Here is a 26,531-nt window from a genome sequence, read left to right as displayed (position 1 = left end):
CCTAAAACAGAAAGTCGGCACTCATGATTTATTTTCCCGGGCCACAAAAAATGATGCGGCGGGCCAGATTCGGCCCCCGGGCTGCCACTTTGACATACGTGCTCTAACTGAAAAATTATTATTATATAAATTTGTAAATTTCCATTTTTTTTCTATATATATTGTAGAGCTCATAAAACAACGATAATTGTAGAAAGGGATAAGTTACGTTTAATGTACAAATATAACAACATAATTGTATATTCATTCATTTATCTTCCAAGGGTTGCGGGCGCTGCTGGAGCCTATCTTAGTTGACTTTGGTCGAAAAGCAGACTACACCCTAGACTGGTTGCCAGTGAGCCATGGGGCACACAGAGACAGACGACCACTCGCACTCACAATCATACCAGCACCAGCGGGAATCAAGCCCGCGCCTGCCCGCACCGAAGTCAGGCGAGTGAACCCCTACACCACAAGGCGGCCAACATAATTGTGTAACTTATTAATACAGTAATCCAATTGCTACAGACACATGCAGACAGCTTTTAGTACCTGTTTGAAGAGCTGCAGGTTGACAGCCATGGACAAAAAGTTCCTCATTGTGCTTGAGCGATGACTCACAAAGCTCTCCTCGCTGAATGTTATTGGCTCACCCTGAAGAGTACACAGACAGTATTGACATTTTTTCCCTTCAAAAATGGCAATATAATTCATTTTTACACCTTTTCTTTTATTTGAATCCAAATGCATTATTGAAAAACAAACCAAATAGGGAGTAGAATAGGTGTTAGAAAACTTGAGAGTACAGCTTTTGTGATGAAGTTATAAGCTTAAAAACTTCCTCAATAAGTAAGAATTTCAACAAATTTCTTCATTAATGCGTTGAGAAATAAATGTCTGAGCGGGGACGTGACGGAAAGAGGAAGGAAGAAAAAAAAGATCCCTTGGCAGAGTGGTACACAGTCCCAGTAAATTCCACAGTGTTCCACATGAACACGTTATTACGATTCCTTACATCATGTCTGTTGGCCTGTGAGCTGTAGACACAGAGGATGACAACAAATCCACTGCAGGCCAATCACACGCAGCCCCAAGTCATTTTTCAACACATGCTTTCTGATAATTAACATAATTCTCACATACTGCAACGATGCTCTAAATTCTTTGGCTGTAAAACAATGCGTGTTGTCTGGTGGTCTGGCTGTTAGCGCAATGTGACACAGAAAAAAAACAACAACACTTGGAGACTAACCCCGTTTCAGGGATGGGCGGATGATAGCAGTGGCCCACATTACATCACAGGAATAATGCTCCACTTAAGTCACAAAAAAGTTTTCAAGGCTCATTCTCTCATAAAGTAGAGTTTAATCATTTTTCCAGGCCCTATCTGGCTGCTGCTGCCTTGGGCCTAAATGAGCAAAACAAAACTCAACAGCATGCTGGGAAATTCTTATGAGGTATGTCGACACTTAACAAGTGAAGCTGAGCATCTATTACGAAAAATAAGTTTATGATGTTAACAACTTGGCAGTACCACATCTCACTTGATAAAATTTTATTTATTTGAGCTGATTAAAATTTGACATGTGTTCTTTAGTAATAAAAATAATATGATATTGTGCACATTTGTTAGGTATGGTGGACAGTTGCAATTAAATGTCCACACCGGCACCTTTTTTTCTGTTTTTGATGTTCTTGCGAGCAGGTTTGCTTCAATGTTGAAAAGTTCTGTATTCAAATTTGTTCTTAGCAATTGCGTGAGCAACTAACATGTATGTTTTGTGTCTCTAGTGGATGCTTAAATGACTGATGTTATGAAGTCATTTACAATCAAATTATTGATGTGTTTTCTTTGTTTCAGTGTTATAAGTTAAAAGTTAACTTCTGATCAATGTAATAACAGTTCACTTTTAGAGCCAATCTTTTTGTCAATCAATTTCATCAGCGGCTAATGATTTAAACATTAAACCGTATTATTTTACCGATGCCTGAAATGATGTCTCCTGGAGAACTTATTTGAATTCATGCTTATTACTAAAGTGAAATATTACTTATCTTAAACAGTAAGAAATGTATTCTTCTATGTAAAAAAATTTGTTATGCCAACCTCGAGCAAGTTTTTGCTGTTTTATTTTCTTTAATAAAGAATATGTGAATTTCCTTTGTCTTCTTTAATAGTGGTTAAGGTTAGTGGTTAAGGTTAGGCGAACTGTCTGGCAACGAATTGTCCGTCGACGAAGTGTCCGGTCGACGAACTGTCCGGCGACGAAGCGTCCATTCGACGAAACGTCCGGGGACGCAAGAAACAAGGGAAGCACCAACCCACCATTTGAAATGTTCTTTAGCTCCTATGCTGCTTTTAGCAAGTGATGGACATTTTATAGAACACGCAAATGATTTACCTATGAAAATCTCATCATCACATTGCTTTTGGACTCGCATTAACATTTTCCGCCGGTGTTTCATTTCCAATTCTGCAAGTTTCACGCCAAGTTTCCACACCCTTCCTTCTGTCAAGGCATATGGGGCCGTGTATCTCAGCTATGAACCCAGTCGCATCTGTTAAGAATTACTCCACAAATGCCTACTACAAGGTTGAACAGTTCGTGTACACATACTGTATGTTAACAGAGGTTTTGGCAAGAATGCTGTCTGTAAGAGACCAGTGAGAAATCACTGCATGTACATGTACACAAACCCAAAACATTGACTGTGAGAGCTTGTGTCAGAGGGGAGGCAGTTTGTTCATGTACCGTCTGTATTCGCAGAAAAGCAAGACAGCATCAATAATGTAGCATCTTGGCGAGTGGGAGTCCACAAAGTCCAATTAGTTTCAAAGCTAAAAGGAACAAAGGCTTCGCTATTTGTCAAACAGGACATGCTCTGTAGTACGCGCAGCTCCGACTCAGACCTGATCCACTGAAAAGATTCTGTAAAATGATGTTAGCAGGGCTTAGCACAGAAAAGTCAAACTCCAAAGGTGGCTAAAAGAGATTTTCAAAAGAAACGTCATGAGTCTTTTCAGATCTGTTGAAATGTTTCGGTTTCAGACAGGCCCACCTTAAACTTGCACTCTGCCTGCAAACTCACCTCATACCTGCAATCTAAACGGGCTTGTTTCAAATCTGACATTTGACTCAATTCACCATAACTGTGACTGCCAATGTATGCGATATGTAGCCTACATCTCTAGGGTCAAAAAGACATTGGGGTGCCTTAACTTGCAGTTTCATCTATAAAAAAGATCTCACAATTCTAACAAAAAAAGAAAAGAAATTCAACGCAAGGTAACTTTTAGCCATTCAAGTTAGGCAGGGTTGTTAAAACAAAAACAAAAAAAACTATACGGAGGTATTTGAAGTTACTTTCTTCACGGGATCTTTTGCCGCTGTCCAAATGATTGGTTGTTTTTTACTTTTGTTTTTTGACAGTAATTCCTTAAATAATTGTAATGATCAAAACCCCAATTTTCTAAACGAGCACTTTTTATTTGCAATTTCATCGGTTTATGATTACACATAAGCGTAAGTAGGAATGAAATTTGTCATCCATAAATTCCATAAATATCTTATTTCCATCCAATCCAGTTCAACATTTCTTTGGTATTCATGAGTCTGTCTCTACTTCAGTATACTTATTGAGAATTTAACTCGTGTCTTTGTATGGTGATGTATGTCACATTAAATTTCAATTTAGCACGCCTATATTCAGCAGGGCTGCAATTCATCTGTCCAATGTTGTAGTTTCATCCCTGAAGAACAATTCTCGCAGATTTGTGAATAATTAAGGAATAAGCTGAAGAAGTTCTTAACATCAAAACTAGCAAAGCTATTTGCATACTCAAGATGCTCGCAGAAGAATTTAAGCACTCGTCTATTTTAGCTACTAATTAAATAGAGCATTTTAACAATGTTAGACCCGTCAACAAGTCCAGCTGTTGTGACACCACCCGGGAAGGCAGGTTGTTAATGTGGATCGACTCTTACCGGTTTATACCGAAGGGCGTCCCGGTAGGAGCCAAAAAGAGCTGCCTGCGTTCTCAGGAAGGCCCTCGCCACGCCACTTCCTGTTGCTGTTGACTGCTTCTTAAGCTTGCTCTTCAAAGAGGACACCTGGTGGAAAACATGATGGAAGAAACACAGTGAGAGAAGTAAGGATACGGAGGGGTAAAAGTTAAATTATCACCTCTGAAATTGGTGGGGGAAAGCAGCTAGCCCATTCAGAGTGTGAAATATCACATTTGCAGGGCATCATAAAAAAGGAAAACGGGAGAAAAGAAAAAGGAACGCTCAAGCCTTTCCACCATGCCTCGGAGTTGTGCTGCTGAGAGCACCTGCTGCTTTGCTAATTGAGCAGGGGAAGGGAAGGGGTGCGAGGGGAAATGGAAACTCACATCCATGCGCTTCCTCCCGTAGCTACACTCCTCTCCATCACCTTTTTGCTTTTTTTTTTTAGTTCTTCTATTTCTTACTCTTCTACTTCCACTGTGTTCCCTTCCCCTCGCTGGTTCTTCCAGTTCCCTCCAGAAAGGGCCTCTTGACATAAAATGTCTTTAATTATTTTCTCCTCTCCGAACCCCGGCTCTGAGACTCCAGGCGAGAGGAGAGGAGCAGCAGGCCCGAGCTTGTTTTAGGATGACAAAAGATTCACCCTGGCCACGGTCCCCGGGGAGTCTGGGAAAGAAGTTGTCAAGAGTCTCTCCTCACTCCTCAGCTGCAGTCTGACTGAGCGGGGAAGAGGAGGTAGAGAAGGACTACGACTCTCTGTGTGGGCCTTGTCAGGATTGCACACTGCACATCTTTTTATGAGCTTAAACATTTGATCCGCTTCTGATTTTCCTTGACAGAAGTACAAAAAGGAATCTCGATGACAGGGTTTACCCATTTAACAAGGGACACTTTTTAAATTGTTATTTTAAATGATTCCCAAGCAGGTATTTTTCACGGTATGATGTCAGGGAAAATAAGTATAGACAGCTATAAGGTATAAGGGTGCTGTTAAAGTGCAAGTCAGGCGTATTTACACCTAACTTGCCTACATATACTTGCTATAAAAAGAAAAAAAACACTCAGGGGACACTCGGTCTTTTTGGAGACCTCACAACGATTCCCTATGGTAAGGAACTCTGGGCTCCTAAAGTGGCAAATCCTGTTTCTTCAGGTCACATAACAAAAGAAAGATTATTTGTCCAGATTACATTAGGGAACCAAAGACCAGCCTAAGGTTCAGACTACAGTGAAAAAAAATGGCTGCTGATTGCTGAAGAGAACGTAGCTCAGCCTTAAAGAAATGACATAACATGATTAGATAATTCGTTAAACACAATAACTCCAATATGTGACCACTAGAAGTAAGTCTTACAGAGCCTGTGTAAAAGCCAGCAAATTTTTAAAACTATGCCTTCCTACACGGCACTCTTCAATGCATCTTTTAATCTAAAGCATTTGAATTAGTGTCACATATGAACACTCTTTTAATAGAAGTGTTTAAGAACAATTGAAAAAATATACAGTCAGTTCAATTCGTACACCCTGCTGTTCGTTCCAGACTGAGAGTCTAGATAACATCGCCTTTCTAAAAGCAGCAAAGCAAAATGCCAGCAACAGGACTTTGTGTCCGTCCCTAAACGACCCCGAGTTTCATCTGTTTTGGGACAATTGTTATGAGAGACGGTCAAATGATTACGCTGTGAAGCGGCAGCGATCCCGAGACAATGCTGTATCTGCAATCAGCCGATTGGGAAAACTTCAGGGAGGAGAAGCAAAGTGTTCAGAGAGCTCAGGCGGGGGACAGGCGGAAAGGAACAGAGAAGAAAGAAGGCAACAGAGAGATGGAGAGAATGTCAGTCTTAAACTGGGACAGAAACAAAATGAGCAGCGTCGATTCATCTCTCCTGGGTTTTCTTACTCTCCACAGCATCCCCGTGCTGCCATTGCGAATGCTCCCAGGCATCAAACAGAAAGTTTATCACAGTTAAATTAACAAGCGTCATCTCCAGATTCACTCATTGTGCTAAATGCTTTTATGTTTGTGTAAAGCTCTTTCTAGAATTAATATTTCATGTTTATGTGCATTTTCAGAGATTTTTTCCACCCTTGCAATTCATTAAAATGTCTCCCCCCCTCCTCCTTTATTTGGTGGTGGGGGGGTGAATCAAAGTGAACACAATGTCAGTCTAAGTGGGGGAGGCATACCCCAAAGACTGTCAGACAAGACGGGCTAGCTGAGTTTACGACGCACACAGAGTTAGTTGTGTGCAGCAGCTTTGAACGGCTGAGAGCATCGTGCTGGCAAACACTTTTTAATGAGGTGGGGACACAATCAGTTGTGTTCTTTTTTCTCATTGTTAGGGGTGAAAAAGTAGAATTTCAAAAGTTTAATGGGAATGAAAATTCCTCCTGTGTCACATGTGAGTGATCAATGAACACTCGCAAATATATCGGTAGGTCGTCAAACGAAAGCCAAGCCGCCCTACTGGTATGTACCTTTTGCATATCGCATGAAAATAAGTGTGTTTGGTAATTGGAGTTTGACTGCGAAGCCCACGCCGCAATCATCAGGTGCGTCTCCACGGTAATGGTGCTGTCAAACTAATTAACTTCTCCAGTTTGAGTGAAACTAACGAGACGCGTAGCGGCATCAGAGGAAGGCCAGGCTCTACAGGTGATAACCCTATTTGGCAGTGACATTTTTAGTGTAAAGTCACTGTGGCGGTGATGAGATCAAAGCCAGAGAGTCCCCCATTGGGTCCAATTAGAACTATTGCATTGTGCAGGGAAGAGGTGGCGGCGGGAGAGGGGGAGTGGGCGGCTGGGGGAGCTAAAGAAAACTGTTGAGTTATGATATTCATAATCTATGCAGAGAGGCTTTTCCAGCCCAGGTCTTCTCCCCATAGCTGTGATCTTTTCAATTTACATCAAGGGAGGATGGTCGTGGATGAAAGAGGAGCATCCGAGGCGCGCAGCCCACAGAGGGCAGACACGAGGCCTCATTAAGGCCCGGCCCAGCTAGCCCCAAACAGGGTTTGAAGTGCGTCGCATAAAGAGCAGGGGGTCAAAGGTCAGACGACGAACAGATCTCCATTTAACTCTCCAGCTGGAGACGGTAATTAGCAGGTGCAATCATGGTCGCTGCCTGACTGTAAGGGAGAATACCGTCCTATCAGACATCTGTGTGCGTGCGATGAAATGCATTAATATGGATACCAAACAAGTACTCCGATTCCTGAGAGATGCTGGCATTCAGGGGAATTTTTAAAACAAATCCTTAGAATGCCTGCAATGGCTGAAAAATTTATCATAACTTGTTGAAATAAATGCAACACATTATGAAGCCCAGGCGATGCTTAAAAATATATTTTTCATACACTCTGTTAAATGGTCATTTACTGTTAAAAGTTGGACATTGACATTTCCTATTAAATTAAGCTAGTGCTTAAAACATCATCACTCAAAACTGTATAAGATCCATGCTTTGGCTTAGTTTGTCTTTTAAGTCATTACAAAAAAAAGTTCCATTTCTGTGTATGTATGTGTTAGAAACTAACAAAATTGTATTTCTTCTGTGGGAAAAAAATGTAAAGCTAATCACAATTTCTTGCATAAAATCACAAAACATTGTTTACTTACATCCCTGAGCAAAAATATTGCTTCACTGGTTGGCAATGATACTTGATTGATTTTTAGATTTTTCCGAGATGCCATGTAAGATGAATCAAATTTGAATGTAAAAAAAATATGAATTCACTATAAAAGGACTTAGTTCAAAATGGTAATATGGTAAGCCTAAAGAAAAATAAATCATTTAAATTATTTTTTATGTTGCTATAAAACTACAGTAAAATAAAGTACCATGTGCATCAAATCTTAAAAATGAATCTCAAAGCATGAGGCTTCAGCTCCAATTCTTGTGTGTTGTTTTAAAAAAAGTTGGGTTTTCTTCTCCTCCTCCCCAAAAAATCCAGACAAAAAACCCTCTGAATGTTTTGTTTAAGATTCTGTCCATGGAAAGAAAGCCATGGGGACGCAATTAAAGAACTACAAAGAAAAAAAATAGCTATGAAAATCTCCCACTTTCTTTTGATGTGCTGCAGTTTGAACTGTATGCGTGCACACAAATATGAACAAAGACACGCTGAACAGGCATGTCCTCTCACATATGTGCACAAATAAAATCTCCTCATTTGAAATCATTTTAAATTCCACGTTTTTAAGCAGGCCTTTGTTAGGGTTTGATGAATGACAGGTTAAAATAATACCACGATTAGATGCAATTAAGGAGCAGTGAGAGGTCTAATTCGTAGTTTCACAGCATGTAGTACAGGCGTTATGATGCACAAGAGCAGTAAATAATACATAAAAATAAATCAGAGAGGACTGTTTTAATAGGCATTGCCATGAGACTTTCCCTAATATGTTGCTATTTTGTCAAGCTGACCTCTTATAGCAGCTGAGCAGTGGAGTTTTGCATACATAATTAACTATGGCTAAATGTCATCTCTAGAATTGTCGAAACAACGCAGTGGGTGATGGAAGAGTCCCTTTTTTAATTCTAGCCTACAAAACCGTGATTTCATAATGAAGGCATGTGAGTAACAAACACGCACGCGTGTGTGTGTGCATGTGTACGTGTATCTGATTCACACCCATTTCAAATCCTAAATGGCAAAGTTATTTTAAAAGAAACAAGGGTAATACTAGAGTAAAAAAAACATTTACACGTAAGGAAATGTGAGCAAGTTTCGGACTTAAGAGGACGTCTGTGTTTGCGAATGTAAATATTCCCAGTCAGTCTGCCGGCCGCCCAATTCAGATGATGTAGATGTGTTTTGGGAAGCGAACAGCAAATTGAAAGTGCAATGTTTGATCAAGTGTGCCAGGTGATCTCAAGAGAGGTGTGCAGACAAACCTCAGCCCCCTCATTCATTTGTCAACCTCCAAACACAGGCTTGAAATACAGGAAGTGGGAGTGTATGCTGTATATTTACCCCTTGATTGGGAATACAGATGATCAAATGCACGAGTGTATGGGTACACGGTGTCAAGCAAAGTAGCGAGAGGCAGCAAGTAGGAGAATAGAAGGAATTAGGCTGTGATGTGAGGGAGCATCTGAAAAAGAGGGATGCAAAGCTGCCTTGTAGCACCTCACCTTGAATACCAGGCACAGAAAGAATAATACATGAAAAATTGGTAGCAGATCAGTTGCTGGGATCAAATAAGAATCCGATTCAGTCACACGCTGTTTGTTTTCAGAATTAACAGACTCCTAATCTGCTATTCTTGGATACTTTTAATGACTAGTGGGGTAAACAGCCCAACCAACCAAAAGCCAATTATAATGTTATCAGCACAATGTCTATACAGAGGAGAAGCGGTGTGTCTCAGAAGAAGAAGAAGAAGAAACCAAAATACCTTGATCTACACGCAGATATTTACTATTTTTCTCTTCAGGATGCTTGTCAACACATTGATTTTACTGACATAAGCACGGTTTCAGTGCAATTAATATTGTTTATTTATGCATAGGAAATACTCAAACTTCAATTCTTGGCAAACTCTAGAAATATCCTTTGTTTTCAGATATAATCTGAACTCAGGAAAAGAAAAGTAAATTAGCAAAAGTAAAACTATAGAAAATAGCAACAAACAAACAAACAAACACACCAAAAAAAGACTGGTTTGGTTAAAAATGGAAAAAATAGAGCCTTGTGAGTCCTATTACCAATATTCCATCATTTAGATCGTTCTGCTTTTTGTTAAGCAAACGGAACTGCTACTGGCATGGTAGCATTTGTGAAAGTCAATAAATCTAAAATATTATGTGTGAAGTTGTGGGGAAAGACTATTAAGGGGGCGGGCAGTCGTGGAGCCGGTGTAGGGGTCCCGTCTGAGGAAGGACGGCTAATTCGGTACAACTGTGAACTCTGAACCTGCTAAAAGCACGACCACTGGTCAGTCGGCTGGCGTAATACAGTCCACATGTGCTCACAGCCTGTACCGCTTTAATTAGCAGGATCTCATAAGGTTTGCTTAAATCAACATCTGAGTGCTTCGTTTTCGCTCTTATTTACACTCGGAATAAGACATAAAATCCTGCCTGTGGCCTTGCACTTTGAATCTCTTTCACTCGATTTATACATTTACACAAAGTGACACTGGGCCTTTAAAGTGGGAATAATACAGCAGGCTTTGGAGAGAAATGAAGAGTGGCTTCAGTGGCTCGCAAACAATGCGTGGCTGCAAAGCTCAGGCAGAGAATCACTCAGCATTAATCAAGACTGTAGGCCTCTGTTTGACTACACAATGCCTCAAACATCCCCCCCGTGTGTAAACACAAACATCAAATGCCACGTGGCATGTCCTCATCGCTAACAAGCTGACTAACAAGAGACCTGGAATTCCACTTAATTAGTACCTGCTCGCTTGCTTATTAATCCGGCAGCTCGGATGAAAAGATGAGAGCAGGCAGTAAAAAGCAAAGAATAGGATTGAAAACAACAACAGTCGTTTGCAGTGTTAAATATATTAATGGCGGTGTACTCTCCATTTTAGGTGGTGTAATTTGACATGACGTGCGGGCTATGTTCTGTCATTAGTCAGGAAAAACAGTGAGCACTGGATCAAAGCAAAACAGCCTCAGAGTCTGCCACTTAATTTATCACACGGCAAAGACAAAGACTTCCCTCTTGGCTTCTGTCGCTTATCAAAAATCAGGACTATTTTTTTTTTTTTAATGACAAACTCACTTTGCAAATAATTTTGGCCCCATTCCCTCACTGCAGAATACTACGGGGTGCCAGGTAGAAGTGAGAGGTAGCCAGTGCAGCAGGACAAGAAACACACGGCAGCCAACGTAGTCAGGACTGCGTTCTCTTTTTCATTATTCTTTCCGACAATTTTATTCTGCAAATCATGCGTGAACAGGGAAGGCCCATTACCGTTCCAACACAACTGTGCCTTAGCAGAAACAACAAGGCCCTTCATTTGGGGAATTTCTACATTTATGATTGGATGGCAGCTCTCCTTTTATGTCTGAAATCTAGCCTTAAATGATTACTAATGATATCCTTAGCGTCAGGCATTGCAAGTCTTTTCAAGTAACTTTAACCCATTAGCTGCCCAATGCTGGGAGGATTTATGCTTCAGTAAAATTGCATTTTACTAATAATATGTGATGGTTGTATTTCCTTTTGCATACTTTTCTGAGGTTGTGGAAACCATTTCCCATCCAAATTAACAATAGTAGCTTTCTGAGATAATTGATATATTTATTATGAATAGGTTTTCTTGAAAAATAATTAATTAATTACAATTAATTTCAGAGTTATATATATATATATATATATATATATATATATATATATATATATATATATATATATATATATATAAATAATGGAACTTTAGCCACTATTCTTCAATAGATTATTCCATAAGAGCTTGTTACTTTGAGTAATTATTACTTTGTATTTGGGGACTGACAGCAAAATAAGAGGAGAGAAGGAGATAATCAACACAGAAGGTTTGCACGGTATATACATGACTTTGGTTTAACTTTTTTGTTTTTGAGATTTCTTTGTACTTTCTCTTATCATCTCCTTAAAGTGAAAGGGAGTCTAAAATCTCAAATCAAACATCGGTGAAAATAAATCTGAGATTTTATTTTTAGGCCATAAGGCCCAGCCCTCCTTCAAAAAGAAAATTATGTATTTTAAACCTGGATCAGATGTTTGTTTCAATTCGTCATCACGCCGTAAAAATCTGCAATACTAATACAGTAATTATTATTAATAAATTCATTGCTAAGAGTGAGGTGGAGTAAAGAAAAAAAAATCCATAAGCAAGTAAGCAGAGTAAGAAATGATTGAAACTGTGAAAGATGTGAGGGTTTGTTATCTGGTTCAGTAGCCGACTAAATTATATACAGTTATTGTGACCGGACAACGGGATGCAGTGGAATCAGAGTCTATACTGTTAGCACTGCGCTCTAATAGTGTGTGTGCAGCCGCAGCAGGGTGTACCCATGCCCGGCTTTAATACGCACCGGCTGGAAACAGAAAAACAAACAATCCTGCTTTGACAGAGATAAGGCAAGACAAGTTGTGTATTGTTTTCATAGAGTATGTATTTGTCTGTGGGGGTGTGTATATACCTATGTGTGAGTATAAATGCGTGAGTGACCCTGGAGCTGGTCACCGTTGCAGGAAGCATCTCCACAGTATCATTGCTCCATTAATTAAAGAGACGACGGGCTGGCAGGTGGCTTCACGGCCCACACTGGTAATTGGCCCCCTTCTTCCCACTCTCTCCCCCTTGAAAATCAGCCATCGCCTCTTCCCCCTGCCTCATTCCCACCTCCTACCCCTCGCTCTCAGAAACGTGCCAGTGGGCAGGCAGCAAGGCAAGACTTGGTAAAATAATGATATGAATGGATAAAGATGAAGGGGAAGGGAGTTGCAAGTTTTCCCATAAGCCTCTGATGGTCAGGGAATGATGTTTGCCTTCAAGCGTTGAACAGCGCGACGGGAGTTTACTTAAGACAGCCGCAAACTGAGGGGCCAGTACTGCAGTTATTAATGATGCGGGGAAGGGGACGGAATAATGCAATGACAACTTCTGGCACTATGAATAAGTCAGTGTTAGGGAGAAGTGGAGATTTAAAAAAAAAAAGTGCCTCCACTCTTGTTACTGTACTACAACAACAACAACAACAACAAAATATAACAAAAGCTGATTGCACAAAATAAGCTCTTACCACGTCACTGGGAAGGTTATGGAGATCATCAAAAGGACTTTCCAGTGTGTTGGTGTCCACGTTCAGGATGACCACATCCTCCAGGGACCGACTGCGTACTCTCTACAAAAGAAAAACTAATGATTGCACATCATCGGGATATGTGAGGGAAACAACTACATTTTGGGATCACATAAGTCATTTCCATTCTGAATTTCTAATGACAATACATCTGCCAAGAAAAATGCTCAGCCAGCTGCATATCAGAGAAATGACGTGTCTGTCAACAATCCAACACAAATCATACAAAATGGACAAACTAACCCTGGCATGTACAGGAAGGAATTAACAGCCATATTACCAAATAGACAACGTTGGAAAATTCAAGTGCTCTTTTGTAGCATATTCACAATTACAGAACAAACAAAAAGTGCTCATGTTTCAATTAAAGTCTGCACAATATAGCTACAAAAAAAATCAGCAAAAAAATCTAGTAAATGGGAATTTAATTTTCTTCTAACTGCTTGTCTTGCCTCTCTTATCCAAAAGGCTAATTTTACACAGTAAGTGGAGTTTGTCTGTGCTGAGAATGTGACATTTAGCAAAATATTTCCCCCAGTCAACTCAAATTTACACTTTTCTGAATTTGGATAACAAAACTAAATAAAACAAAAACATCTGTCAGCTGTAACTGCAAGGTCTCCTAGGTCCAGAAAAACTAAAAACCTTTCTGAAAATGCTTTTTAATTTTTGGTGGTACAGCAGTGTGTGACCATGTGCATTTGTAAGTATAATAAATGAAGTGCCAAAGAAAGGAATGAGATATATATTATATTTAAACACACAATTACAGTACAGCATAACTTATACGCTCTCTTGTTGGAAAATGTGATGAAGAAAAATAAATGACGCACAGATGTTTGGTTGGTGATCTGCCTCCTACTAGCTGACTGAGGAAAGGTAAGTGGAAGACAGTGAAAGGTAAGCGAGAGGTAAGCGACCTGTATCCTCAACAGCGGAATGACAAATTACACGTCCGTAACTTACACTTATTAGGTCTTTTGCCGATTAAACGTAGCTTATGGAGAAGCACCATCAATTTCGTCACACGCAGTTTCTGCGTGTGATGACAAGTAGGCTTTTGTGTTGTGATAATGACGACAGGGCCTATGTCCGATTATTATTATTATTATTATTATTATTATTTATTACTTGCATTAGTCATTTCTATTTGATTATTTATTTTCTTTTAAAAAATGGCATAACTTGCATTTCAATGGGGCAACAAAAGTTTCCAGCCCACAAATGCATTTATTCAAGATAAAATGATGTGCACTGGTCACTCAACCAATGTAATTTTCCCTTTGGGATGTATTTAATTTAATAGATAAAATAAAAAGTAATATAAATGTAGATATTTAAGGCTTGAATATGTCAAATCGATACCATTGCAAAGCACATTTCTGTAACCATCTGTATTGGCATTGCCATACTATGTAGGCAATCTGAATTTAAAGTTGGTAGTGTTTAGCAATTTAAATATAAGATTATTCGGCGTTTACCTTGTGGTACGCTCGATAAAATATGCTTTACTGTACAGCTCTGGTTAATTACTTATTAGTTTGTTTTTACTATACGTTGATTTGATAATTTCCACAAGTTTTTGATGAATTGGTTATTTAAGTTACATGTTACGTATACACAATCTGTTGTGCTATTCTCGAGCATGCCAAGGAGAAAAATACAATGCTATATTAAAAAACTAAAAACAAGTGCCATGGAAGATAATCTCTGTAACACAAACACACACACACACACTGCATGAAGAATAGCACTGAGAAAGGATATTTGAATTGTACATTCTCCTCAGCACTAGAATCTCATGCATCAACAACACAGTGATTCCGCGCAACACTGCATGCATCCTGATGGCGACAAACGCAACAATTATTTCACTGTGATGCAGGATACAAGCAGGTGTATGTGTGAGTGCCTATGTGTTTCGGGGTTGGTGTGTGTGTGGTTATTGTGTGAATTTTCTAGTTTGTCACTTTTGTGACAGGCTGTGCAGTGGAAGCTCACATGCTGATCTGGACTAATTATGGAGTGGCAAGAAAGGGGGTCTGTCATGGATGCAGAGTGTGATAAATACTGCCACTGCCACAACTGTCAGACAAATATCACACACATGCGCACGCACACCCCCTCACACACACATGCACATGCAAACATGCTTGCGATAGGAGCTCACAAACAATAGCAGTGGGGATGGCCTGCCATACCAAATAAACATTTTTGGAACAATGGAGTTTATTTGCATTTTCTGTTTTTTGCCCTTCCTTGTAAATTTAAGATTTAAAAACAAGCACACCCACAGAGACGATGAGGAAAACGATTATGTATAGTTTTCTTTCAAGTCAAAGAAAAGAACTATGGGTTTTGAATTAACAAAATCCAATCTATCGAATTCATTAAAGCACTCCCGCCCATGATAAAAAGCCTTTTAAATTATAGTAGATTTGTAAAATGGACCACATTTACTTTCACCCAGAAATAGCCTCTTACTTGATTAACAGTGAATTAAAGGTAAATTGAAACGTGGAAGCGATTGCATATATTTGCTTGCTTTGCAAACTTTATCCAGCTGTGCACAATCCTACATAAACATAATCATGTCCATATTTTTGCATGCACTTTTGTGCGTACTCTTAGTAAAGAATGAACAAACATACCTCCAGCAGACTAAGATGAACTCCTACAAAGTATGGCATGGGGGCACTGCAGATGGAGAGGAAAACAATTTTTAGCACTCAACATCAGAGGGTCAAGTTGGAACAAAAAATTCACATTGAAACTCATTCGGATTCTGTGTCATGAGACTCAAGTTACAGTAGGTACGAAATGGATATGATAAGTAGGACATTCTCTGACTGTATGACGTTAGTTTCATGCCACAATTACAAATGGATTATTCGAAATACTCGAAATAAAATCTGTTTGAAGCGCCCTATTGCGTGTTCTGTCCGCACTAGGATGTGTTTCATGTGATTGAGAGCATGTTTTTGTATAAATTCTCTGCAAAACGTTATTTTCGGTGCTTGCTTTGCCCCTCTTGGACATATACAAGCAGGTTTTCCCGTGTCTGACACGCACTTCGATTCATTACATGTTACAAATCCGACACTAATCTCAAGCAATTAGGAATAGGGAAGCAGGGCGAATTCTGATTGGCTGCTTTTTGTCCAATCACATTCTACGTCAACATAACTACGATGTCCTGGAAGGTTGGGAGTCACTTCCTGGTTTACGAATGTAACCAGTTGAATCATGAGAAATTTGGCTAGCAATTTTTTTTGAAATTGGTTTACAAAAGTTTAGTTTTTGTCATTAATTGCTCTCAGCTGTTCCCATCTCTTGTTATGATTGGACAGCAAGCAGCCAATCATAATTTTCCGTGCATTACTACTCCCAATTGGTTGAGAATTGTATAAGACTTGTAACATTAGATAAATTGCAAAAGGAGTGCATATCACACAACGACGAGAAAGTGCTTGTATTTGAGCGAAAAGAGCAAATTAAGCACAGAGAATACGCTGGGATAGGCCCCAGCATCGCACAACCCCAACCAGGATAAACGTTGTTACAAGTGAATGAATTAAGTAATGGTGCTAATTGGTGGATGATAATTAACATAACCACAACAATATGTATATTTTAAAGGTTAAAGTCAATGCCTGTCTTAAGTCTGGTGTCTATCAATGTCCTTTATCAATAACCAAATACTTCTGGCATGAATGTGTCAAGTTTTTATTAAATTTGAAAAGAACATGTTGAATCATTGAGCAATGGCTGTCATCCAAAACCACCATATAAATACACAAACACATTTTACCACTATAATACAGACACACTTATTAAATAGTGTTGTGTCAGATCACCTCTGCCCAAGAGGATTCAGGGACTGCATGCTCATAATAAGCCTAATGCAACCCAGCAACACACAGCAGGATCGTAGCTCTGCAGTCTAATAGACTAAGCTATGACACTATCGTCCATCAAAAAACATTCATATGCGCGCACCAGTACATCCAGGAACATAGTACTGTGGGTACATGCTCGTCATCTAATACAATTTTATTTTTGTAATTAGTGCTCATAGGACACCCCTGTGATTGAATCAACTGCTGCTGAGTCTTCCCAGAGTGTTGAAAATCACATTTTACAGTCTGTGATGAAGAGCTGCTAAAGGCAGATGCTGTACTCACAGTGCATGCTATCACCAATCATACCTGATTCTATTAAAAAAATATGTGGTTTTGAAATCCACATGGCAGAACTGCAGAGTAACAGATGTTAAATTCTCTCAGTCCATTCAATTAGGTGGCAGAAAATAATACAGTTCAGTTCCATTCCTCGATTTTAGTGTTGCAGGACATTTTAGTTTAAAGAATTGTGCCAGGTAAGCCTTAATTGTTCTTATTGTGTCATAGATCCATTCAATCATTTTCCAAACCGCTTCGCCTCACAAGGCTCACGGGGGTGCTGGAGCCTATTGCAGCTAACCATGGGCCTAGTGGAGGAGTGGTTAGCACGTTAGCCTCTCAGTTCTGAGATTGAGGGTTTAATCCCAAATTTGGACCTTTGTATGTGCAGTTTGCATGTTCTCCAAGTACTCCAGTTTCCTCTCACATCCCAAAAACATCCATAGTAGGCTGGTTGGGCACTCTAAATTGCCTCTAGTTATGAGTGTGAGCATGAATGGTCTCCTTGTGCCCTGCGATGGGCTGGCCACCAATTCAGTGTTTCCCCCGCCTGGTGCTCTTAGTTAGCTGGGAGAGGCTCCATGTATTTTCTCTTTTAATGCACTGCATGTAACATTTGATTCCTTTGGTGTGTTTAGTGTTACAATTGACATTGATTTGATTGTAAATAAACCAATTAAACCCCATAAACATTGGATAATTCGTCAGTGTCCAGCAGGACAATATCATATTTTATTCAACATTTTACGGCTGATGACCAAAGTTGACCTAAAAATTTAAAATATAGGGGGTGGCATTAAGAATTCCCTAAAAGTCTGGGAAAAAACAAAGTCAGACTAATGAGTTAGGGTACCAGGTGAATCACGCTATATGTTCAGTATGTAAATGTGTTTGAGTCTGCATGTGTGTATGGAAGCAACAACCTACCAACAATAGTCCAGAAGATGCGGGGGCAGCACAGGGATGAAGATATGCTGCCAGTACATTGGAAAGAGCAGAGCAGCTGCACCGTGGACACATGCAGTTAACTACAGAAAAAAGGAGAAAGGACAAAGTAATTCATTCAACCCTAAATAAGAACAGTGAATATTGTGATATTTTCAAAGCCCTGTTGTACAATGAACAAAACACTTAAATCCAAAACCACAGATTAAGAGATCTGCAAAGATAAGACCACCTGTTTTGATGACGATGTCTGAACATTTCACAATGTTTATTATTGAAAATGTTTAAATTTTGCTAAGTGGTAAGCCAATACCACTACTTAATAAAGTGATATTACGATTGCAATGAATCATACCGTTAATAGCTCCCCTACTGTGTCAATTAAAACAATTATGTGCTCCATGGTTGTTGAAATGTAAATTAGCTGCTTTTACTTACTGAATTAACTTATTAAAGGGACAGGCATCACCTAGTATAAATTACCTTCATGTGATAGACAATTGCTCGAATTATCTAAGCGTAAAAATCGTCAATCTGATAATGCAGAAAATGTTCAATGTTTAAACACAAAGAATTGACACCGCTTCCGAGTGCAGCCACTTGAAGATAAAATAAGATATTTCTTTATGTAAAATTTGGGGGTTTAGTTTTATTTTTGACATTGGGTTGGAATGAACCAATTGTAATAAACAAATTAAAGCTGATAAAAGATTGGAGTCTTTTTGAGGGACTGTTCAAAATGTCCCAAATTAGTTAGTGTATGCATTTTGACATCAATATATAATGCACACACAATACAGTGGTACCTCATCATACGACCGCTCATCATACAAAATGCTCGTCTTACGGGGGAAATTTCGATCGAATAATTCGCCGGTGATGCGGTCAAAATTTCGTGATGCGACCAAGCCAGGTGGCCATGGCATTTTTTTTTTGCATATCTTTCGTGTATAACAATATTTACGAGCACCGGATGAGTTATTCAGACCAGGAAACGCACAACGCGCATGTGCAGGGAAAAGAGGGCTTTCTGGGTAATGAAGTACACTCGTGCGCACAACGCCGACAGGCAATGGCACTCTATCATAGGCGCCGTTCGAGGGGATGCGAACACAGATGCTACAAGCTAAAAGGAGCCGCTAGCCAGCGCCCCCGAAGCTCCCATGAGCAGCGGCGCGATCGCTGATAAAAGACTGCTGCTCGTTGGCAAGTGGTCATGCGTTATCCAATTGTGAGGACATTTGTGTGCATCATTTTCGGAATATTTTGAAGGGAATAGTACGACAGCAAACAGCCCATCGATAGCGAACGTGAGGGTGGAGTGTTTGTTCCGTTTACGAGTGCGTTGTGTGGAAAAAAAAAACGAAGCCCCCCGCCCCTTTTGTGCCCCTCTCCCCTCGACGAAATCCGCCCAATTTTAGTTAGATTAAACACTTTATTTCTATTAAACCACTCGTTATTTATTACTTTGTCAATATATGGCGAATTATAAGAAATAAAACATTTTTTTCAATCCAATATCCTGTTTTTAGTGTTTTTTTCAGAGAGTTGGAACGAATTAATTGGTTTCCCGTTCATTTCAATGGGAAACTTCCGCTCGAGTTACGAGAATCTTGTCATACGAGCTCAGTCCCGGAACGGATTAAGCTCGTATCTCGAGGTACCACTGTATAGTACACTCATTGCCTCTAACACATGAAACAATGGGTATCAACTGATGTCACTAGGAAGGCAGGCAATCTAAGATACTCACTTGATTGGCTGAAATCATACTGGCACACATTTTTCTCAACTAATAAACATCAGTTTTTTTCAATTAAGGAATCATGATTCTTTCGCTAGGGTTAAAATAATAAAAGTGTTTGTGGTCCTTTTGACTAACTTCGTGACATTAAATTTTCACACAAATCAAAGTGCAACAGGGCAAAAAATCAGACCTTAAAAAAATCTAAACAGTTATCTGATCTTTTCATTTTTTTTAATTCAAAACTCTGAATTTAATGTTCATTCTTTTAATGCTTTATTGTTCCATTCTATCAGTATTATTATTTTTTGTGTGTGAGGCACCAATACTTCTCCGTGGAAGAATATAGCATGCCGTTTAATCAAGTGTTTCTCACCTTAATACCACAACAATAGGATCTGAACACACTTCTGAAGAATCCAAATAACCAAAGAAGTCAACTTTTTTTAGAGAGAGACATGGTTCAATAAAATGAAGATGACATTGCTCTTCAAAGACGCTCAACTCGCTATACATTCAACCAAAGCGCACAGAAAATGTAAATCATTGTCTCCCATTGTCTTAGTGCCAAGACCTCCTAGCTCCCTCACCCACGCTTGACACCGAGACTCTTAAAAAAACGAGCTAAAAGTAATGACCTGCAACACACACGCAGGCACGGCGGGGGAACGAGGCGTTAGCTCATCCCCCAGATTAAAATAACATGATTAAATATGGAAAGAGAACAGAGGTCTGAGGGGCTCCTGCGGGACTTCATTAGGGCAAATTGCCAAAGAATGAAACATGAGTTAGCCAAGAGAGACTGCGGGCTAGGCCAATACCACGGGGACCCCGGAGCAGCAACCGCTGTTACACTGCTACAGCTTCACAGTCAATGTGTGAAGCGGACACACACTGTCACACACCTACACACCCAACTATCAGGAGACCCTCTGCTCACTGACACACAAAGTGTCACAATTGACCGGCCAAGAGCCAAAACCACCGCTGCCAGAAACAGAGTGCAACCCGCCCACACCATGCAATGGAACCTCAAATCAAGCCAGAACATCTAAGTGTCTCTGTGTGAGTGCATGTACATTGTTGTTGTCTTTTTTATTTAAATTTTTGTATGTGTGCTGTGTGTATGTGTATAAATGTGCCACACTCCTTCCATGTTTATTTTAAACTGCATTCGTTTTTCCCATCGACTGGGGAGAAAAATCACTATTTGTTGTCTCGGTGCAATCTCTCACCCAGCCGTCCCACAATAGTTAAGACTTAATCAACATTTAATTGGTGTCTTGCTCTGTGTATCTGAATATGCATATTTCCTCTACCCGCCATCTTCAGACGCAACACAACAATGCCACGCTCCTGTCAAAATTAATTCCCTCGCAAACAGTTTGGCTTCTTTTGTTAATTCTGTGAGTAAATCAATCCTATGAATATTAATGTGGGAAAGTGAAGCGCTTGGTGGAGGAGTCGCTATCAAAATCCTCACATTCTTTTTTTTCCTCCACCAAGTGATGATAAAGGGCCATTAATTTGTGATAAAGAGAGGTCAGCAGTCTGACTGGGCTTACACACACACACACACACACACACACACATCCACACACACAAAGTGGAGATCCAACAGGCAAGAATATTCCTCCTCTGGGAGTGTGAGACAAGCCCCAGCCATTCACTGGTACCAGGAGGTAATGGCACAGAACACCTCACTAACCAACTCCAATTATCTACACCAGGCCTCAAGGTGAGCCCCCCAACTGGCTTGATTTACTTGCAGGTTGAAAGAGAAAAAAGGAGTCTCTCACTCTTCTTCTCCCAACACCCACTGGATCTTTTAGGGGAGTTACCCGAGTATGGAGGAGGTTAGAGATTCTGAGATACTTGTATTTATTTCATTTGCTGTGACTGCGATAAGTGACCTTGAAAGCAATTCTAGAAAAATGATGTCAATCTTTCTTTTGGAATTACTAAAACTTGTTGATTGACTACAACAACAGCTTGAACAAAAAAAAATAAAAAATAAAATAAAATGTACACTTTTTTTCTTCATTCAAGGAGTTATTTATGGGAGGGTCAGAGGATTGGGGGCGCACGTGACAGTAGGCCATAAGAGGCTAAGGCTGATAAAATATTTGCCAGTCTGATAAATAATAGATGAGTGGAGCCAAATGGCTTACACGCTCCACAAAAGACCTGGGTGCTTAATATTCCATTCAATAGAGAATCACAGATACAGTCCTCAAGAACAAATACAGGATTAGGTGCTGGGTCCAGTCCTCGGGGACCGGGGCTCAGCCCGGTAATGAGGAGCTGCCTGCCTCTCACACTGCGCGCACGCGGGTGCGTATGTGTGCTGGCCTATCCGCTGTGAGAAGCTAAGCGATTATACAGCGACAGACTGCTTCAAAAGCAGTCAAGGTCTTTGGTTGTGCCCCGAGAGCTTTTTAGTACACTTGAAGCCCAAACATAAAGACTTGGTACTTGCCGACCCATTCACAATCGGACTAACGGACAGAAATAAATGGATACTGAACAGCAGTGAGATTAGAATACTAAAAAAAATGGAGGAATACAAGAGCTTATAAGTGTATTACAGCTGGCTAAAATGCCACAACCAAAAAGCTGTCCATGAATGGCAAAGCTTAAATCCATGTCTTTACTGAAAGACTTCACGAAAGGTTAAAAACATAAAGAAACAAAAAGAAAATTTGAAGAGTGGTAGTAAAATAAAGTATTTTCTTTTCATTCAAAAAATTAAATGGGACTTAAAAAAGAATTAAAATAACATTTCTGAGAATAAACAGATGTGATTAACAAGAAAAAGCAATTTCACCCTCATCATCACCTACAACACTACTCAGACAGTTAAGTCATAAAAATAAGAAACTTTTTAATTTCTATTTTCATTGATTTAAAAAACTGTAAAGGGTTTATTAATTTATTTTAGCAAGACTTGAGTTAAGGTGGTCAGGGGAGAGTTCATACATCCATAATTGCATATTCTTATAGAGAAGAGGTCTTGCACCTGATGAGCAACACGTCCTATTTCAACATTTTAGTCCAAATCATGGGCTACCAAATGCACCTAAAGATGTTTTTAATTGAACTAAATTGGAATTTACTCAGTGTGATACCTTTGACTTTAGTTTCTTTGCACTAGACTGTTTCTGTGTATTCCAATCTGATATTTACATAGGCTTTTTGGATGAGACATCTTTAAAATGCCAAATAAGGCTGTATTTATTGAAACGCTAACATTTAAATTTTGTCAAATTTATGAAAGAAAAGTTTTTTGTTGACAAAAATTCTACTCATTTATAGCCCGATTTCTGTTAGCAATACCGATGGACAGGGAAGCTGAATACATTAACAAATAAGAAAGAACAACCACACCAAAAGAATGAATCTAAAAATCACTACCAAAAACAACTTTTTGTTCATGATGATTCAGAGACAAAGAGTTAATCCTATTAAAAGTAACACATTTTCTTGCCACATACTCATTTTTAAAGAAACTCCTATCTGCTATCTTTCCGTTTTCTATTTTTTTTTTCTGCCTGCTCCAACCTTCTTTGACTGTTAGTTTTATTGATATATGGGCCTTTCATTCTACCAACTCAGTTTCTAATTAATCAGTCTACTTTCTTACCCAGAGGTCAGCCCTAGCAAGACACTAGTGTGCCTTGCAACAAGTAGGTGGCACAGAAAGACAGGGCTAGGGCAAACGTGTTGCCATGGGCAACAGCTAACGCCAGGCCTCCCACACAAAGTGACAAAGGTTCCGTCACAAAGACAAAAGGTGCAGGTTCCAAGTGCCTGCACATACAAACAGATGTATGGATGCAAGAAAACACAAACACCTACTACATGCAAATCGGTATATTTGTGGCTACGGCAATAAAAGCACACATGGCAACTCACAGCACATGGCTTGAGGTTGAGATGAATCTATTGAGGGAAAAGACACACAGGGAGCGGGTGTAAAAGAGGTGTAGTCAGAGAGAAAAAGAGACAGATGGGTAAAAAAAAAAGATATGTCAGAGAGGACCAAGATAGCATAAGTCGGGAGACAGTTAAGGCAGGCAAGGAGAGGAGAGGAAGAACAGAGGAAAAGGCAGGAAACAGAGAGACAGCTGGCACTCTAGGGCAGGCTGGACGGATAGCGCCTTGTTAGCATAGACCTGACAGGCTGATGAGAAGGCTGCTGTCAGACCATGCTGGGGTTGGGCTCTGTGAGTTTGGGCGATAGGCATGGCAGAGAATGGGCTTGCGAACTGGGGGGGCCTCAGCAGATGAAAGACGTGGAAGGTGGTGGGGCAGTAGTGGTGATGGATAGAAGGGGAGAGGGTAGGGGGGGCTCCCAGCTGACTAGTTAGAGGAAAAGCTGATGCGGCCCCATTATACGGCACTATGACAAGGCCGCATGCTCTGTTGGCTCCCGCCCCTTGCGCCACTGCTGACCAGCCTTTTAAAAGAACAGTGGTGTTCACCTCTGGTCAAGAAACAGCAAAAAGTCAACTGATGCATTGTTGTACAATAATGATTTATTCCTTTGCTGTTGGCTGCTCGCAAGCTGCACTGGCCATGTACCGACAGACTGACACGCTGGCTTCAGCAGAGGCTTTAAGACAGGCATCACCCGGAGCAGAAAGAATAAATGCAGTACGTTTGTTTAAGTGTGTGTGTGTATGTGACCTTCTACCCAACTATTTCTCTGTGATGTGCTAGCCCAACTGGATTGACATACACTTCCACATTAAGTATTGTGCTACAGTATGGTCAATGCTTCTACACAAAGTGAAATTCAAAAAATATAGAGCTGCTCAAACCTTGCCAACTAGCAAAGATACCACTCATCTGCAAAGACTAATGACAGGGAGAGTGTGTGTATGGGAATTTTTGCTTCATCGAGAAGAAAAATATGTGAATAGCAGAGGTCTCTGATTTTGGCCCTCAGAGAAGGCCTTACAGGCTATTACAGAAATTGCAGTCAGGGTCTAGAAGTGGAAGTGCGTAGATCAAAGTTTTACAAAGAAGAAAAGACAGCGAAGTGTTTCTGACATGTTTTTTTTTAAACCTTTTCTGCACAGTAAACCGAGTGGTCATGGCCAACCAACTCCAAATCAATCAAAATACTTAATATCCATCAACATTGTAATCTTTAAGAAATGCCATTCTGTTACACCGAATGCTTTTCATTCAAATGTGTGAATTGTTTTAGCTAAAAAACTGTCAAAAACAGCATCTTACAATTATTTTCATTGCTTAAGCGGCCCAGCAACTGAGTGGTTAGCATGTCAGCCTCACAGCTCTGGGGTCCTGGGTTCAAATCCAGGTCAGTCCACCTGTGTGAAGATTGCATGTTCTCCTTGGGCCTGTGTGGGTTTTCTCCGGATACTCCGGTTTCCTCCCACATTCCAAAAACATGCATGGTAGGCTGATTGAACACTCTAAATTGCCCCCAGGTATTTGTGTGAGTGTGCATGGTTGCCTGTCTCCTTGTGACCTATTGGCTGGCCACCGATTCAGGGTGTCAAGATTTTTTCTTCTCCAGAGCTTCTGGTAGCAATAGTTGGACATAAATAAATTGTTGCTTCTTTTCTATGCTGGAAGATCTTTTGTGTTCGTGTGATATTCTCTCGCTGTATTACAGCAACCCTTCAGGCTTGGTCTATACATTAGTGTCTTCAGTGTCCACCTTTGGAAACTAAACATATAGAGATCCATGCCTACGAAACACTTTTTAGGAACGATTCCAGCTTGATTTGAGTCTAGTTCACCTCACCTATCCCTAATGAGCATCACCATTTATGTTGTATGTTTGATGTGATGAGCAATGGCGTTGTAATTGATCACAATAAAAAAATGAATAAGAAAGTATCTTTTACACCCAGTGCTATTCGTGTGAGCGTTCGTCTTTCAGCACTGACATAACAATCCTCGCTCTAGACAACAGACTTTGAAAAATAACTGTCCATCGAGTGACTGTCAACAGTCACTTCAGAAACATTGTGACAAACTGACATGAATTATATATATTTCACCTGTTAAGGTATTTGATCACCAGGCAATGGGCTGGATAATGAGCTGCATTCTTTACAGTTAAGTGTGCATTATTGTGGAAAGTCTTTCCTCCTGTATTTGGAGGTCATTCTTCTCAACAGCAAAAAAATAAAAAATACTAACGCATCACAGAAGCAGCAATAATGCAAGGGCCTGCAAGTAATCCCAGCGGGGATGTGAAAATACCTTTATATTACAGTCCCTGACATACCGCTACCAAACCAAAACAGCTCTCCCAGAGGAAGACAAGATGGATAGACAGATGGGTGGATGATGGATTGCAAAGGATAAAAGGCTGAGAGAGGTGTAAAGGTCTGACGAGGAATCTCTTAAAATATCCTATTGGCATATTTTATCCCGAAAATAAAAGCCAAATTTGTCTTGAGGTTACAGAACATTATAAATTAAATTTGAGCAATTTAAAAAGACACCCTTTCAGGTGGAGAGAGCAGAAAAAGAACTTTCACTCTTGAAACTGACAATATTCATTGTGTAACCGTGGTGTGGGGAGGTGTTCCTGTTTTGGGGCTGGTGGGAGACAGGTGAAAACCTAGGACGGCTGGCTGAATTTTACAGTTTCGTCTCCTATGGAAGACCTTGGGTGCTGCCAGCACCCATCAACACTGCGGGGCTCTGCGGCTGTTTAATGTTGATATTCAGGCAGGATCAACAACATTAGAGATACAGATAGGACTGAGATGACATCACTTCCCTTCTCCATCTCATCTGTCATAAACATTCAGTTCTGCCTTGCCAAACATAAAGATAAGGCTGGGAGGGACGGAATGAAGTACAGAGGCGGGGACAAA

The 26,531-nt window shown here is 40.1% G+C and overlaps 1 protein-coding gene across 2 annotated transcripts in view; it reads right to left on the bottom strand.

Annotated features, from left to right (window-relative positions):
* dennd1b (DENN/MADD domain containing 1B) overlaps positions 1-26,531 on the bottom strand; it is a 113,766-nt gene that overhangs the window by 32,683 nt on the left and 54,552 nt on the right. For both annotated transcript variants that reach the window (XM_077606949.1, XM_077606948.1), the window contains 5 exons: positions 17,904-18,004; positions 15,447-15,492; positions 12,736-12,837; positions 3,969-4,094; positions 535-636 (listed from right to left, as the gene is read on the bottom strand). In XM_077606949.1, coding sequence (XP_077463075.1) covers positions 535-636; positions 3,969-4,094; positions 12,736-12,837; positions 15,447-15,492; positions 17,904-18,004 — 477 coding nt within the window. The remainder of the gene's footprint in view (positions 1-534; positions 637-3,968; positions 4,095-12,735; positions 12,838-15,446; positions 15,493-17,903; positions 18,005-26,531) is intronic.

This window comes from Stigmatopora argus, chromosome 8 (assembly GCF_051989625.1).
Source record: "Stigmatopora argus isolate UIUO_Sarg chromosome 8, RoL_Sarg_1.0, whole genome shotgun sequence".
Taxonomy (NCBI): domain Eukaryota; kingdom Metazoa; phylum Chordata; class Actinopteri; order Syngnathiformes; family Syngnathidae; genus Stigmatopora; species Stigmatopora argus.
Note: the sequence above shows the minus strand (reverse complement) of the source record. Positions and strands in the feature narration are given on the sequence as shown.